Genomic DNA, 14366 nt, shown 5'->3' with positions numbered 1-14366 from the left:
CAAATTATAAAACAATCAAAAAAATATATATATTATGTCGCTTTGTGTTGACTGAAGAATCTGGTTAAAATAACCAGATACTTCAAACAAAGGGTTTTGTTGTTTTAATTTAATTGTTATGTTGCTGTATTATAATTTTTGTCCAAGTTCCTTTTCCTTATATATTATACTATGTTCCCTATCCATTAAAATAGGCAATAGGGGGTAAAAGACCATTAAAACGTTATCCTATTCCTCATCAGACCACCAGCAACAGCCGAAGCAGCAAGAGAACTCCCAGCAGCCCCGGCGGCGAGCCACGGCCCACAAGCCACGCCCCCTCTGCCCCGGGAGACGCCCCCGCCTGGCAGGATGATGTCATGCTCAGACGTCGCTCCGCAGGCGAAAGGTGACATGTCTCTCCGGCCCCCCCCCCCCCCCTTCCCCCCTCTCTCGCCCTCCCAGCCCCTCTCATTACGCAACACATAATTGGAGTCACATGTGTTGAGAGTTTTTTTTTGTGCTTTCCTCACCACAGGAAACCGCGAGTGGTGGAGCAGGAGGCCCCGCCCCCCCTCCGGGCCCACCCGCAGCTTCAGGCCCAGCTCCAGAAGTTCACCGTGTCTGCCGACAAGGTGACTGCTCTACGGGGGGGCCGGCACACACCTGCCTGCGCTCCCTCTAGTGTCCCTAAAAGCAACCATAAAAAAATACATTAAAAATAACATTAGCGGGTGATATTGCAGCTGGTCGAAACATTGAAATCTAAAATTGGAAGCTCCCCATCTCTTTCTCTCTCTCTCTTTCTCTCTCTCTGTTTAAATAGTCTTGTGGCCCCTCCTAAATGCGATAATTTGGACTGGGCTACTGCTAATACCCAATGCTGTGTGACAGATCTGCATGCAATCATGGTAGCATGCACCATAATTATGCCCCCGACCACAGACCCTACGCAACAATTTTCAATAACCGTTGCCGCAGATTCAGAAATAGCCTTGGAAGTGCAATTATTCATTATACATGTGTCTGGTCTTTATAAGAGTGTCTCTCACTCAAGCGCTCTGAAAGCGAGTGTATGACTGAGTGTGTGTGTGTGTGTGTGTGTGTGTGTGTGTGTGTGTGTGTGTGTGTGTGTGTGTGTGTGTGTGTGTGTGTGTGTGTGTGTGTGTGTGTGTGTGTGTGTGTGTGTGTGTGTGTGCAGGTCCATTAGTGAGGTGACTGGAAGACTGCAGTCTTTTTACTGTCTAATTTCCAGGGATTTGTCCCAGAATCTGCCAGAGCACTAACTACAGGGTGGGGGAAGATAGGGTCTGCTTCTTGTTCACTGACAAACTGTTTCCTGCAGGGTTCAGTAGCTAAATGGCCCCTTCTCCCTATTTTACTCTCTCTCTCTCTCTCTCTCTCTCTCTCTCTCTCTCTCTCTCTCTCTCTCTCTCTCTCTCTCTCTCTCTCTCTCTCTCTCTCTCTCTCTCTCTCTCTCTCTCTCTCTCTCTCTCTCTCTTCTCGTTCTCTCTCCCGCTTTCTCTGTCTCTCTCTCTCTCTGCTCCTGTCATTTGTCATCTGTCACCTCCTCTAATCCTTTTCCTCTTATGTCATCTCCTACTCCCTCCTCCTCCCTCCTCCCCCACAGACCCTGTCGTGGCTGAAGGAGAATGTGGGCCTGGCCACACAGGTGTGCTCTGTGGTCGGTCAGGACGGGCTGGAGGCGGCCAGGCGCTGTCAGGAAGCTCTGGAAAAAGAGATCCTGTCCAATGGAACCAGGATAGAGGTGGTCAAGAGGGTAAGCACTGAGCCTCACACTTCAGGTTTTCTTTGAAGACCAAGTGTTTAATTGAGTTTTTTAGGAATGACAGTTTTTGGACGTGTACAACACATATTACACTCATCAGGATTTCTAACTTAATTAAATTTAGTTAAAAATATAATAAATTCTAATAAAATTAAATTAAATTTAGTTCGATTTTAATTTGGTTTCATTTCATTGGATTTCATCTGATGTCACCTCATTTCATTGACAGATGCAACACATTATTGTTATTATTTTTAATTTAATTTAATTTAATTTATTAAATTTGAATTTAGTTTCATTTCATTGAATTTCATCTGATGTCATCTCATCTCATCATCCCAGGAGGGGCGGGGCTTGATCCGGGCCCAGCACCCCGGCAGCGAGAAGATTGAGACCTTCCTCGGCCAATTGGAGTTCCTGTGGGAGGAGCTGAGGAGGAGGCACCAGAGGAACGCCGGCTTCCTGCAGGCCTCGGAGGAGCTGGGGTTCCGGGTGAGCGTCGGGTCCGGAGTGAGAGTCTGAGTTCACCATGATGATGTAATGCGGTGGACTTTAATGTAGCTACGGTAACGGGCAAGAGAGGCTGGGCAGAAGGGCTGAGTGTGGCCCAAGCCAACACCACAGAGGCGGACAGATGCGTCATATTAACGAGTCATAAAACAGCAAATACAAACAAATCATAAAAGAGAGCCGTTTGACTTGCATGCTCCAAACGTAATTTGTTTTTCTGGCGGCCATTTTAGTGTTTTTCTCACAACAACAACACAAATGTTTGAGCCAAAATGAAGCAAACATTTTCAGCGTCTGGGTTTATTGTCCTGAAGGCCCTTGAGCAAACAGTCGTTAAGTACCCGCACTTTATCGTGATCCTCGTAAAAAATTCTAACATCACAATAAGATTTAATAGTTCCCACTTCTCACTTTTCCTGCGGCCTCAGAAACGGAGAGGGGGGTGGGGGGGGACAGAGGTCATCACCCCACATAACCGGGGTTTAAAACAACGTTCTCGTTCGCTGAGAGATCGTAAGACCTTAAGACTTGTTCTTTTTTACGAGGCCTGCACTGGCCCTCCCAAGCCGCGGCCAGGCCTGTGGCCCGATGTTTACTGGACCGAGTGAATTATAACATAATCATAAATCATAAATCGTAAACAACTCGTTAACTCTCCCAGAGTAGCCCTCGCGTCAGGGCCGAGATATTCGCTTACCTTTCAAAATTCGGGTTATAATGAAAGGAACATGTTGGGTCTGTGTCACATCGTTGTGGATCTGTGTTCCTGCTGTGCTGGTGTGTGGCCCGAGCTGTCATCAGACCTCTGGAATGGCAAAGTGCACCCCGAATATTAAAAAGATTTGTCCAAAGAATATAAATACTGGGCTCTGAAATTAAATGACACCCTGGAACCACAAAGAGACGCAGATTCTGCTAGACGGCTTATTGACAGCAAGCTGGGCTGGGGGATTATTGGAGGAATATGCAACAGGCAGGAATGGCGTGTAAAGTTCTGCTTCTGCACGAATCCAAACACTGTGTGATTAAAGAAAATGCTGACGGGTTTAGGAAGGAGGGTGTTGGTCAGCGACAGCCAAAAATACCAACTGTTCCCCAGACTGAGCTCAACACATCCACACATTCACGCACCCACACACCCACTCACCCACACATCGTCACATCCGTGACTGTAACATCAGCCTCTCGCTGCGATGTCCCTTCGGGAGATCGGGACTTGAGTTCGGAGCAGACTAGAACGTTCACAAACTGACCTGCGCTTGCTTTGAACCAGTTGTCTTCTAACACAACAGTGTACATTGACAAAATGGCGTAGCTTACTTATGTTCACGATCAAAGAAGACATTTAAACACGTTTAAAACAGAAAAAAACACAACATTTCGGGGGTCACCCCCACTTTATGCATACCAAGGTACAGCCTGAATACAAACCATTGTCTCCCTTAAACCCACCCTACGTCTCTCCTCCTTTGAGGAGAATGCGGCGACACAAGGAGAAACGTCCCTGGATGCAATGTCTGTCAGCCTAACCCCCCCCCCCCCCCCCCTCCGCCGCCTCTCCCTGCCCAGGCGCTGAAGGCTCTGCGGGGGCTGAGCGGTCTGGAGGCGTGGCTGGAGGCGGTGGATTTGACCCTGAGCCACGAGGCCTCTGTGGCCGGGGACCCCCACAGCATGAGCGTGGCCGAGCGGGAGAGCCGTCTGCTGCAGAGGGAGGTGTCGGCGCGCGGGCTGGAGCTGGACGCGCTCCGCCTGGAGGTGGACAGGCTGGGGGAGGGCCGGGGTCCCGACCACGACCACGACCACGCCCACCCCCATGACCTTGACCACGCCCACGACTGCGCCCATGACCTTGACCACGCCCACGACCGCGCCCATGGGGGGCTGCCGGGACGACTGGCGGCGGTGGAGAGGAAGTGAGTGAGATTGATTGTAGGGAAGCGGGGGGCGGGGTGGTTTGACTGGACAGACGTAGGGAAGGGGGGGGAGACAGACGTCATTGATGAATCATGCGTGGGGAGGTGAGCGGTCTCTGCGTAACCCTGTGGGTTTTGTGGCGTTTGCCGCGGTCAGCGAATAAAGCACTGGATCAGTCAGCGTTTCCAAGCCGTCACACGGTTATATTCTGCCATGACCGCATGAGGAACACGGTACAGGATTGATTCTCCGAGAGGTCGTTCATAAAACATGGAGTTCCGATGTCAAAAATAACAATTTCACCCCATAAACCACAAAACCACACAAGTGGACTTCAACCTTGACATGGGGTGGAAACTAAACGACATCCCTATGTCGAAATCATAGCAAAGCCCTCAACCATAATTCTTAGCAAGCCTTAAACCTGTGTGTGTGTGTGTGTGTGTGTGTGTGTGTGTGTGTGTGTGTGTGTGTGTGTGTGTGTGTGTGTGTGTGTGTGTGTGTGTGTGTGTGTGTGTGTGTGTGTGTGTGTGTGCTCATTCGTATCAAGCATTTAGCCTGTGTGTGTGTGTGTGTGTGTGTGTGTGTGTGTGTGTGTGTGTGTGTGTGTGTGTGTGTGTGTGTGTGTGTGTGTGTGTGTAATTGAGCTCATTCGTTGCAAACCTTTAACCTGGGTGTGTGTGTGTGATTCCTGACACACACCTGCTGACAGCCAGTCAGAGTGTGTCCCTGTCACCCCATCCCTGTGGGGGGGTTGTCATCGAGGTGTAACCCTCCATGATGGTGTTGGCTACTTCCTGGGCCCTCCAGGGTCTGAGAGAGAGAGAGCCAGGCCCCGTTAATGGCCGCCGTGCTGACCAACACAAACAGAGACAAGAGGAAAGGGCTCGGTGCTCAGGTGTTTCCAGGGAGGGCCGGTCAGATGGGGTTGGTGATGAGAGACTGTGTGTCTGTGTGTTTGTGTGTGTGTGTGTGTGTGTGTGTGTGTGTGTGTGTGTGTGTGTGTGTGTGTGTGTGTGTGTGTGTGTGTGTGTGTGTGTGTGTGTGTGTGTGTGTGTGTGTGTGTGTCTGTATGTGTGTGTATATGGTTATTTTTGTATCTGTGTGTGAGTGACTGTATTTCTGTCTATCTGGTCTGTGTGTGTGTGTGTGTGTGTGTGTGTGTGTGTGTGTGTGTGTGTGTGAGTGTGAGTGTGTGTGTGTGTGTGTGTATGTGTCTGTGTGTGTGTGTGTGAGTGTGTGTGTGTGTGTGTGTGTGTGTGTGTGTGTGTGTGTGTGTGTGTGAGTGTGAGTGTGTGTGTGTGTGTGTATCTGTGTGTGTTCCTGTCTGTCTGGTCTGCGTGTGTGTGTGTATTTGTGTGTGTCTGGTGTCTCCACTCTACACCTCATTGCTCTAAGACAGTGGGGGGTGATGTCATCATTTGACCAACACACCAGTGGCAGGCGGTGCTCAGGGATTATTTGTTCTGGAAAAGGAGTTCTGTCTCCTAACAACGTGGAGTGCAGACCCTGAATGGATGGGGTTCCTTCAGAGAGCTGAGGCGTGTGTTTTTCTAAGACATGTCTTAGAAGGTGAATTTATGACATGAACGGTTCTTTTGTGGCAGAACGGTAATACCCTGTCGCTGTTGTAATGTGTTCCTGAAGAGGTTCGACGCTCAGTGAGTGTCGATTAAGTGTGTGTGTGTGTGTGTGTGTGTGTATGTGTGAATGTGTGTGTGTTTTTGAGTGCATAGAGGTTTGTATACACAGGGTGTGTGTGTGTGTGTGTCTTTATCTGTGTGTGTGTGTGTGTGTGTGTCTGTATCTGTGTGTTTGTGTGTGTGTGTGTGTGTGTGTATGTGTATTTTAGTGTGTGTTTGTGTGTGTGTGAGTGCATAGATGTGTGTATGCATGTGGTGTGTGTGTACGTGAATGCGTGTGTGTATGTTCGAGCGCAGAGAGGTGTGTATGCACACCGGGTGTGTGTCTGTATCTGCATCGGCGTGAGCGTGTCTCTGTGTAGGCATGTACGCGTGTCTATGTACGTGCACGTGCGTGTCCTACGCCCTGACGGTCCAGTGTCCCGCAGGTACCAGCGGGTCCAGAGCGCCCTGACCCAGCAGAGCTCGGAGCTGCAGGACACGCGCATGCTGACCGAGTTCCTGGAGCGTGTGGAGCTGGAGGAGAGCCAGGACCCCAGCCAGTACCGCCTGGCCCAGGTACGACCTCCACTGGCCGGGGTTGGGGGGGGGGTGTGTGTGTGTGTGTGTGTGTGTGTGTGTGTGTGTTTGTGTGTGTGTCTGTGTTTGTTTGTGTGTGTATGTGTCTTTATTTGTGTGTGTGTGTGTGTGTGTGTGTGTGTGTGTGTGTGTGTGTGTGTGTGTGTGTGTGTGTGTGTGTGTGTGTGTGTGTGTGTGTGTGTGTGTGTGTGTGTGTGTGTGTGTGTGTGTCTGGTGAATCACACTTTGGGTGGAACCACATTGATTCAGACCGACCACCGCCCAATGAGGAAATACATGATCTCTGTGATACGTGATGAACGGTGATGGACTAATGGATCATCCAATCCCTTGCCAAATCATTACAGAAAGTGTCAGCCTCTTTCCAAACTGCTTCCAAGGACGACTGCCCAGATGGTTCTGTGTAACAAACGATCTGGCGTGTCTGGTTAGCTGGTTAACACGAGAGCATCCCGATGGTGCAACTAGACAGATGCTGTAATGGGAAGTGATTTGGTCTGGGTGTGTTCACAGCTCTTTACTTTCCATCCATTTTGTGCATTAGCTAACTTTGTGACACAACTTTTATCAAAATTAGTGAGTTGGTTCCACTGGTATAAAATGAATAGTGGATATCTTAGCATGACCAAAACCTTGATTACTGTTTTGCGAGAGTAAAACCGACAAAAAGGTATCACACTTGTTTACACGTGTGTGTGTGTGTGTGTGTGTGTGTGTGTGTGTGTGTGTGTGTGTGTGTGTGTGTGTGTGTGTGTGTGTGTGTGTGTGTGTGTGTGTGTGTGTGTGTGTGTGGGGGGGTTTCCGACAGCCTCTCCACAGTGACATCACCTCGGACCCCTCTCCGCTGGCCCTCCCAGGCGGCGGGCTGGGCGAGCCCCTGATAGAGAGCCTGGGCGACCCCGTAGGAGAGCTGCGGGAGGCGGTGGAGATGCTTAACGACACGGTGAGGCAGCGAGGCCGTACGCAGAGCCACGACAAGGCCGTCCGCTCGCTGCTCAGCAAGGTACGAGACCCCCAGCGCTCTGTCAGGAACCGAGGGAGCGGACCATCAGACGAGAGCCAGGGTCTGAACTGGAGCTAATGAAGGTGGAGCTAGGTGGAGCTAGGTCGAGCTATATGGAGCTAGATGGAGCTAGTTGGAGCTAGGTGGAGCTAGAAGGAGCTAGAAGGAGCTATACAGTAGATGGAGCTAGAGCTAGATGGAGCTAGGTGTAGCTAGAGCTAGATGGAGCTAGATGGAGCTAGGTGGAGCTAGAGCTAGATGGAGCTAGATGGAGCTAGGTGGAGCTAGATGGAGCTAGATGGAGCTAGGTGTAGCTAGATGGAGCTAGGTGGATCTAGATGGAGCTAGGTGGAGCTAGGTGGAGCTAGATGGAGACAGAGTTTGTTTGTTTTAACAGCTGCAAAAGACAATAAGGCAACATCTGTTTTCATTCTTTCTGTGTTGGTTCACTTTAATAAGCTGCAAATGAGCCGTTCAACCCCTCAGCCTTAATTTATCAACATGTTAACGAGCAGCAGATTGATTGATTTGCATTGATACAAAACGTGGAAAAGGGGCGAAGGATCTGTGTTCTGTGTTCCAACATCAGTGACACTATCAGTGAATATGAGATGTGATGAATATTTCTATGCCCAAATTGCACTACTGTAAGAAAAAAACATTAATTTAACTTTAATTTTATTCTTTCTTATTCATCAGAATGAAGCCTGTTGGTTAGAGTCGAAACTTCGACATGCTAATTCCCAAACGCTATCTCCACAAATATAATTCGGACATGCTAATACCAAGACGCTTATTCCAAGATTCACATTTACATTCAGGGGATTTGATTTAGCAGACATTTTTATCTAAAGTGACTTACAATAAGGTGATGTTTATAATAAGGATGTTTATAGAAACAAGTGGCAAGCACCAACAAACGCTAGGTTCCCTGTATACAACAAAGAAAGCTAGGATAAGCTGCTACACAATGCTGAGTAGTATTGAGATGCTTACTTTGAGATGCTAACTCCGAGATGGTAATCCCGAGATGCTAACTGCGCGGCTCTTCCTTACCTCAGCACGCCAGGGTGGCGGTGCGCGTGGAGGAGTGCCTGTGCTGCAGCAAGGAGCTCAACATGGACGTCCTGGAGAGGGAGACCGATATGGCCGTCCGGTGTGAACCGGAGAGCTGTGGTCTGGAGGAACTGGAGGAGCAGCAGGACCAGCTGGAGGTAATGGGGTCAAGGGAGAACGATTAGCCATTAGCCAAATTAGCCCAAAATCCAGCAACCAAGAAAGAAAAAATGTCAAAGCTAACAAACTTGTCAAGTAGCCTATATCTGGAATAATAAGAATGGGCTGAAAGGGGATTAACGCCTTTCCTGGGTTGCAAGTGAACTCATAACTAGCTAGCTTCCACTCTGTAAGTGTAAGTGAGCTAGGGGTGGAGGAGCGTGTCGATCCGACCAATCAGAACACACAGGATTCTGTCACCGTTTTTCCTGACCCAACCACACAGGGACCTTCAAAAAGTGATGTCATGTTTAGGTTTCTGTTCAGGTTGCGTTAATGTCGCCTGTGTGGTGTTAACATTTGGCATGACCTCATGTTTTTCCCACTGTGCATGCTCGCGGTGAAACTCTTGATTGAATCAAACCAGGAAGTCCCCACCCCACAGCCAGCTCCCCTCATGTCCCCCCCCAGGTCTGTTTCCTGTTGAGCCGCTGGTTCCCCGGCGAAGGCCAGCCTAGGCCGCTGCTTTCTGCTGTGTTTATTTTTCAACATAAACTGCATCATTAAACCACGCATGTATGCACATCCAAACAATATTTAGGCAAAGGTTTATTGCCCACATGCCTTATTTATTTATTCCGATGAGTCACTCTTCTTCTCGACTGAGAATCACCAATTTGTGTTTGTGTGTGTGTGTGTGTGTGTGTGTGTGTGTGTGTGTGTGTGTGTGTGTGTGTGTGTGTGTGTGTGTGTGTGTGTGTGTGTGTGTGTGTGTGTGTGTGTGTGTGCGTGTGTGTTTGTGCGTGCGCCACATGTGCGAGGATGGATGTGTGTGTGTGTGTGTGTGTGTGTGTGTGTGTTACCCATTTCGATCCGGTGGTTTGTATACATGTGTACGGAGTTGGTTTTGAAGTTCTTAGAGGTTTTTTTCGGGGTGTTTCTGCATGAGTCACTTTTGGACACGGCTATGTTTATCGCATGCATGCACAGCTGTCTGGACTTGATACCGTTGAAGAACACAAGTGACCTAATCTCCAACCCTGAAATAACCGTGCGGTCAGCACACAGGAATCTGCCTCGCGCCATTCCCCAGGAGGAGCGTTATGAAGTATGGCTCCCATAGGGCCCCCCCATAGGTGCTATTAATTACTGCTCTTCAAACAGAGACACCCAGCCGTCCCCCACCGCTGGCCCGGCTATAGCATAGAGCGCCATATGCAGGCCATATGGTTCACGAGCCACGCATAATTCACAACAGGGAACACGATGAACTCATGTTTGGAAAAGCCCGCGGGCCAAGTGTGTGTGACAGGTTTCTCCTGATGATGAAATGGCGGTTTTGTTGGAGGCCCCTTTTTATGATGTCGACCCCCCCCCCCCCCCGCAGATCGACTATGAGGTCATCCGAGAGGAGGTGGAGGACATGGGGAGCGAGGCCTCGCGGCTGGAGCAGCTGTGTCCGGAGAGGCTGCAGGTCCCGGGGGGGAGCCGGATCCAGAACACCCTGCAGGCCTGGAAGGAGCTGGAGAGCAGCATGGCGGAGAACCGCTCGCGACTGCAGGAGTTTATCCAACTCAAGTACTTCTTCAGGAGCTACCTCGCCATGATGTAAGCAGGAGCGAGTCGGAGTCTCGTGGCTCCCTTCGAAAGTGCCCGACTCTCGTTCATAATCCTGGCGCAGTTGCGAAAAAGCTAAAAAAAACACATCTGCCTCTTACAATAACTGTTTACTGAAAGAGCAGGCCGTTTGAGACATCGCGTATCACCGCCTGGTGCAATGTGGAACTGAGGACGTGCTTAAGTAGGTCGGTTTGAGTTTTCCGGCCCCGGCCTGTGCAAAGAGGAAACGAGTGTCCTTTCTATCGAGGGAGTCTGTCAGTTCACATACTTCAACCACACATGGCTGTCCTCAAAGGCCAACCTTTTGTGTTTCCGCCCCCTATCTCACACGGTTAAACACGCTTCCTTCTTTCTCTTTGGGACAGCTCGTGGACCGAGGACACCCGGGCCTGCATCTTCTCCGACAGCGCGCTGAACCTGGGGAGGGACGGGCAGGAGCCGATCGCCACGGAGCTGGACCGACAGATCGAGCAGAAGTTCCAGGAGTTTGACGAGCTGGCATCCACGGGCGTCAACCTTCTCCGCCGGGAGCACCACCTCACCGAGATGGTGCGCTGCATTCTGGGTCGTGATCCGTCTTCAGCTGCGTGATACGTCCATATTAGAAAGTTGAGGAGTTCGAAAATTCCATTTTATTTATATATCCCTTAATCACAGGCCATATAGTTATGACCCCCCCCCCCTGACCCTAGCCCCCCAGAGGACAAGATAAAACTCCCTTAATAAATAAGCAAGAAATCTTGAGAAGGAACGCAGAATGGAGGATCCCTCCTGCCAGGGATCATCAGGAGTGCAATTGGGGCCATTATTAACATACAGGCATGCAAAACATTTAAAATCGGTGACGGGGTGCCGGCCGGTTAACTAAGGAGAGTCCAGGCATTCGGTTGTAGTCACTGTGATAGGTCAGGCATCCAGTCACAGTCACCACAACATGCTAGAACAGTACTCAATGTAGGCCCACGTCGGTCGTTATTCAGACCCAGCGTTCTCTGCACTCGCCCTGCAGGTGAAGGAGCGTATGGAGGAACTGAGGAGCATGCTGGGTTGGATCTCAGTCCACTGGAGGGCCCAGAAACAGCAGTGGCTGGACAGGCTGAAGAGAGAGGAGGGCTCCCAGGACAACATCTACTGTGAGGCCGCAATGGGCTCCCCACTCACTGAGGTACGACGCTAACAGCAGAACTGTGTGGGGATTAGCATCACAGCTATTGCTGCTGGCACGGCGCCAGGTCTCCAGTTGTGGATGGGCCAGACCAATTGTGGGTGGTCCTTAAATTAAAAACATCATCAGATCCCTGTTTAACCTAATACAAATGACTGACTAATATACTGTTATATTATCTATGCGTATAGAGATTTGAATAGCTAGATGTTCTTTAAATATTTTGTTGAAATTTGGAAAAAGTTTCGGTGCATAGGACGGACCTATCCGCGATCTCGACTTAGGCCTTTTTACACTGCCAAGCCGGTTCGGTCGCGGCTTGGCACGAAGGAACGTTCCTCTGCGTCTTTCTCGTAGATCGCACCATCTTTCAACCGTCTCTCCAGTTAGAACTACTCATATCGCTGCGTTATTGTCTCTGCTGTAGAGGCAACGCAGCAACACCTCTACCCAAGTTTTGGGTGGGTCTGTTGAACAGTGGGTGGTCCTAGGTCCGTCACGCCCACCCATAACGCCGTGCCTGTATTGGGGGCAGTTTGATAATGTGATGATGAGGATGATGAGTTTGAGGATGATGATGATGAGGAGGAGGAGGAGCATGATGATGTTGATGATGACTATGATAGCTATAATTATCATCCAGGAGGTGATGATGCTCTCGACAATGACACACTCCTCATCCCTGTAATTACTCCTCCACTCTAGAGTTCCACTCCCAGACCAGAGGTCTACCAGTGCCTCCGGCCCCTTGGAGTCAGCCCCCGCGAGGACACCCAGACGCCGCGGCCTGACAGCCAACCCGCCTCCCCGGGCAGCAGGCCGGCCCAGCGCCCGGACCCGGGCCAGGAGGACGACTACGAGGTCATGACCCGTGTCGGGGGAAGGCCGGGAGGCGAGGCGGCCAAGCCCACCGTCTTGGTCCTCAAGGAGCCCGGCGGGGCTGCCCTGGGGGGCACCGTCAACCTCCTGCTCAGCCTCCGCAGCACGGGGGACAGCCAGGTCCAGGTGCTGGAGCCCCCTGCTGGAGTGGAGGAGGAGTTGCAGGAGGAGGCCTCAGAACCCGTTCACAGGGTGAGGGCCTGTTCTGAAACCGCACACACTCACACACATGATCAAGCTGGGCCATGTTTAGAATATCAAGTCACTTTTGTATTCAATACTTATTTATGAACTAACCAAATCATAAATAAGTCTCATCTCATGAGAGAGATGAGATGGGACTTATTTATGATTTGGTTAGTTAGTAGTTCCAATATCGTTAATACACCGATGATTACGGTTTAGCATCAGTAATTCACTGCACTTATGAGATCTCACAATGTCCTGCATGCAGATGTCGTGACGTTGCATATCATCCCCATGTTGGGGTTACATTCAGTACCCATCTGTAATCAGTGCACAAATCCAAGTCACAACCGTCGCCACGACAGCCATGAACCTCTGCAGGCCCGTCCAGCTTCTGCTCACACCGACACTGCCAGAGATCTTCCTGCTACACATTCCCTTTCCCTCCCTGGGAGGGTTCCCACTGTGCACTGGTTTGTCCCCCGTAGCGATGGGGGAGACACCCTGCTGTTCCTTCCTTCCTTCATCTTCTTCCTCCCCCCTTTTCCTTCTCTCCCTCAGCCTGCTGAGTCCCCCGCCTGTAAAAGCTTTTGGCGACGCTGCCAGGGGCTTTTGGAAAATACTTTTGGTAGTTTAAAACGAAAGAGAAAGATATATCGGCAGAGTGCGGACGAGGTAAATGGTGCGGTGTGTGGAGTGGTGTTGCATGCTGGGAGCTGTAGTGCGCTGGGGGAAGGCATGCTGTGTGTAGCCGTGTTGGGGCGTGGGCGCGCCCCGCTGGCCTCACTAACCTCTGTGTCCGTACGGAGTCGTGCAGACGTTCGGCACGAACGTCTGAACACCTAACCCTTACACGTGATGTAGGTTAACATGTGAAAGTACTATGGACTTTGGTACAAGCACTGGTTAAAGTACAAGGATACTTCTATGCATTGGTTTTGGTATTGCACGTCACATAAACCAGACATCACATATTCTTGGAATAATTCCAGGGTTATGAATATTCAGGTACAACTAAGAGATGAAACGAGAACGAGAAACTCCTCAAAATACTATGAGATACAATTCCCTGCAAAAAAAAGTATTACCAACAAAAAAGAGCCATTATTTTACCATTCTACCAAAATATATTTATTATAAATGATCTATATACAATTCTGTTATATATATTTGTGTATGAAATTGGTATCTTCGTTATTGAACTGAAGGACTACATTTAGAATTATCTAATCATACATTTTTAGACACTGCTCATGTATCTCGACTATCACAAGATTGATACTGTAAACTAGTAAACTATGTCTCCCATTTAAAAAATCTGCATTCTTAGGCCCTTACCAACTTGTATGAGCTCCTATTATAAGGAGGCAGGCGATTAAGAAACAGACAGGAGCCTGTGAACAGGCAAAGACCTCTGCCTGTTCACATCGGAGAACGAGAACAGAAGCTATCCCAACCCTCTGCTCCACGTAACCACAGATAGTACCGGCCACGGGGACCCAAAAAACCTGTTTCTGTTTACTTCTGCGAGACTTCATTGTGTAAAATAAATGACCTCACAACTCACTTCCCTTCAACGTTTCAATCCAAAATGGCTCCCAGCGTGAGTGGGTCCCAGACAGCAACAAAGGCGCGGTCATTAAACGTTGAAACTGCCGCTGAACCCTGCAAAGCGGCCCCCAGACTGCACACTGTGATTTATAGTCTCGGGGCTGCCACGGGAACATGAGATTAGTCATGGAGTTGAGGGGTCAAACCATTACAGCTGCATATGACGACATGTTCACATACACATATGATTTTTATTTAGCCCTGCAGGGGTAAAGAGCAACAGCAATCACTAGTAATCGCATCTATATTCATCGGCCCTTCTCTGTGTTTTTC

The 14366-nt window shown here is 49.7% G+C and overlaps 1 protein-coding gene across 4 annotated transcripts in view; it reads left to right on the top strand.

Moving 5' to 3' along the window:
- The window catches only part of LOC130404306 (uncharacterized), a 40410-nt gene that overhangs the window by 16945 nt on the left and 9099 nt on the right, over nucleotides 1-14366 (top strand). For 3 of the 4 annotated variants that reach the window (XM_056608967.1, XM_056608965.1, XM_056608964.1), the window contains 13 exons: nucleotides 243-388; nucleotides 518-614; nucleotides 1610-1759; nucleotides 2111-2260; nucleotides 3848-4191; nucleotides 6264-6393; nucleotides 7223-7417; nucleotides 8479-8631; nucleotides 10020-10240; nucleotides 10618-10801; nucleotides 11262-11417; nucleotides 12123-12488; nucleotides 13044-13157. In XM_056608967.1, coding sequence (XP_056464942.1) covers nucleotides 243-388; nucleotides 518-614; nucleotides 1610-1759; nucleotides 2111-2260; nucleotides 3848-4191; nucleotides 6264-6393; nucleotides 7223-7417; nucleotides 8479-8631; nucleotides 10020-10240; nucleotides 10618-10801; nucleotides 11262-11417; nucleotides 12123-12488; nucleotides 13044-13157 — 2406 coding nt within the window. The remainder of the gene's footprint in view (nucleotides 1-242; nucleotides 389-517; nucleotides 615-1609; nucleotides 1760-2110; nucleotides 2261-3847; nucleotides 4192-6263; nucleotides 6394-7222; nucleotides 7418-8478; nucleotides 8632-10019; nucleotides 10241-10617; nucleotides 10802-11261; nucleotides 11418-12122; nucleotides 12489-13043; nucleotides 13158-14366) is intronic. The other variant, XM_056608968.1, reaches the window with a different exon arrangement.

This window comes from Gadus chalcogrammus, chromosome 15 (genome assembly GCF_026213295.1).
Source record: "Gadus chalcogrammus isolate NIFS_2021 chromosome 15, NIFS_Gcha_1.0, whole genome shotgun sequence".
Classification (NCBI taxonomy): Eukaryota; Metazoa; Chordata; class Actinopteri; order Gadiformes; family Gadidae; genus Gadus; species Gadus chalcogrammus.
This window is presented reverse-complemented; position numbering and strand designations above follow the sequence as displayed.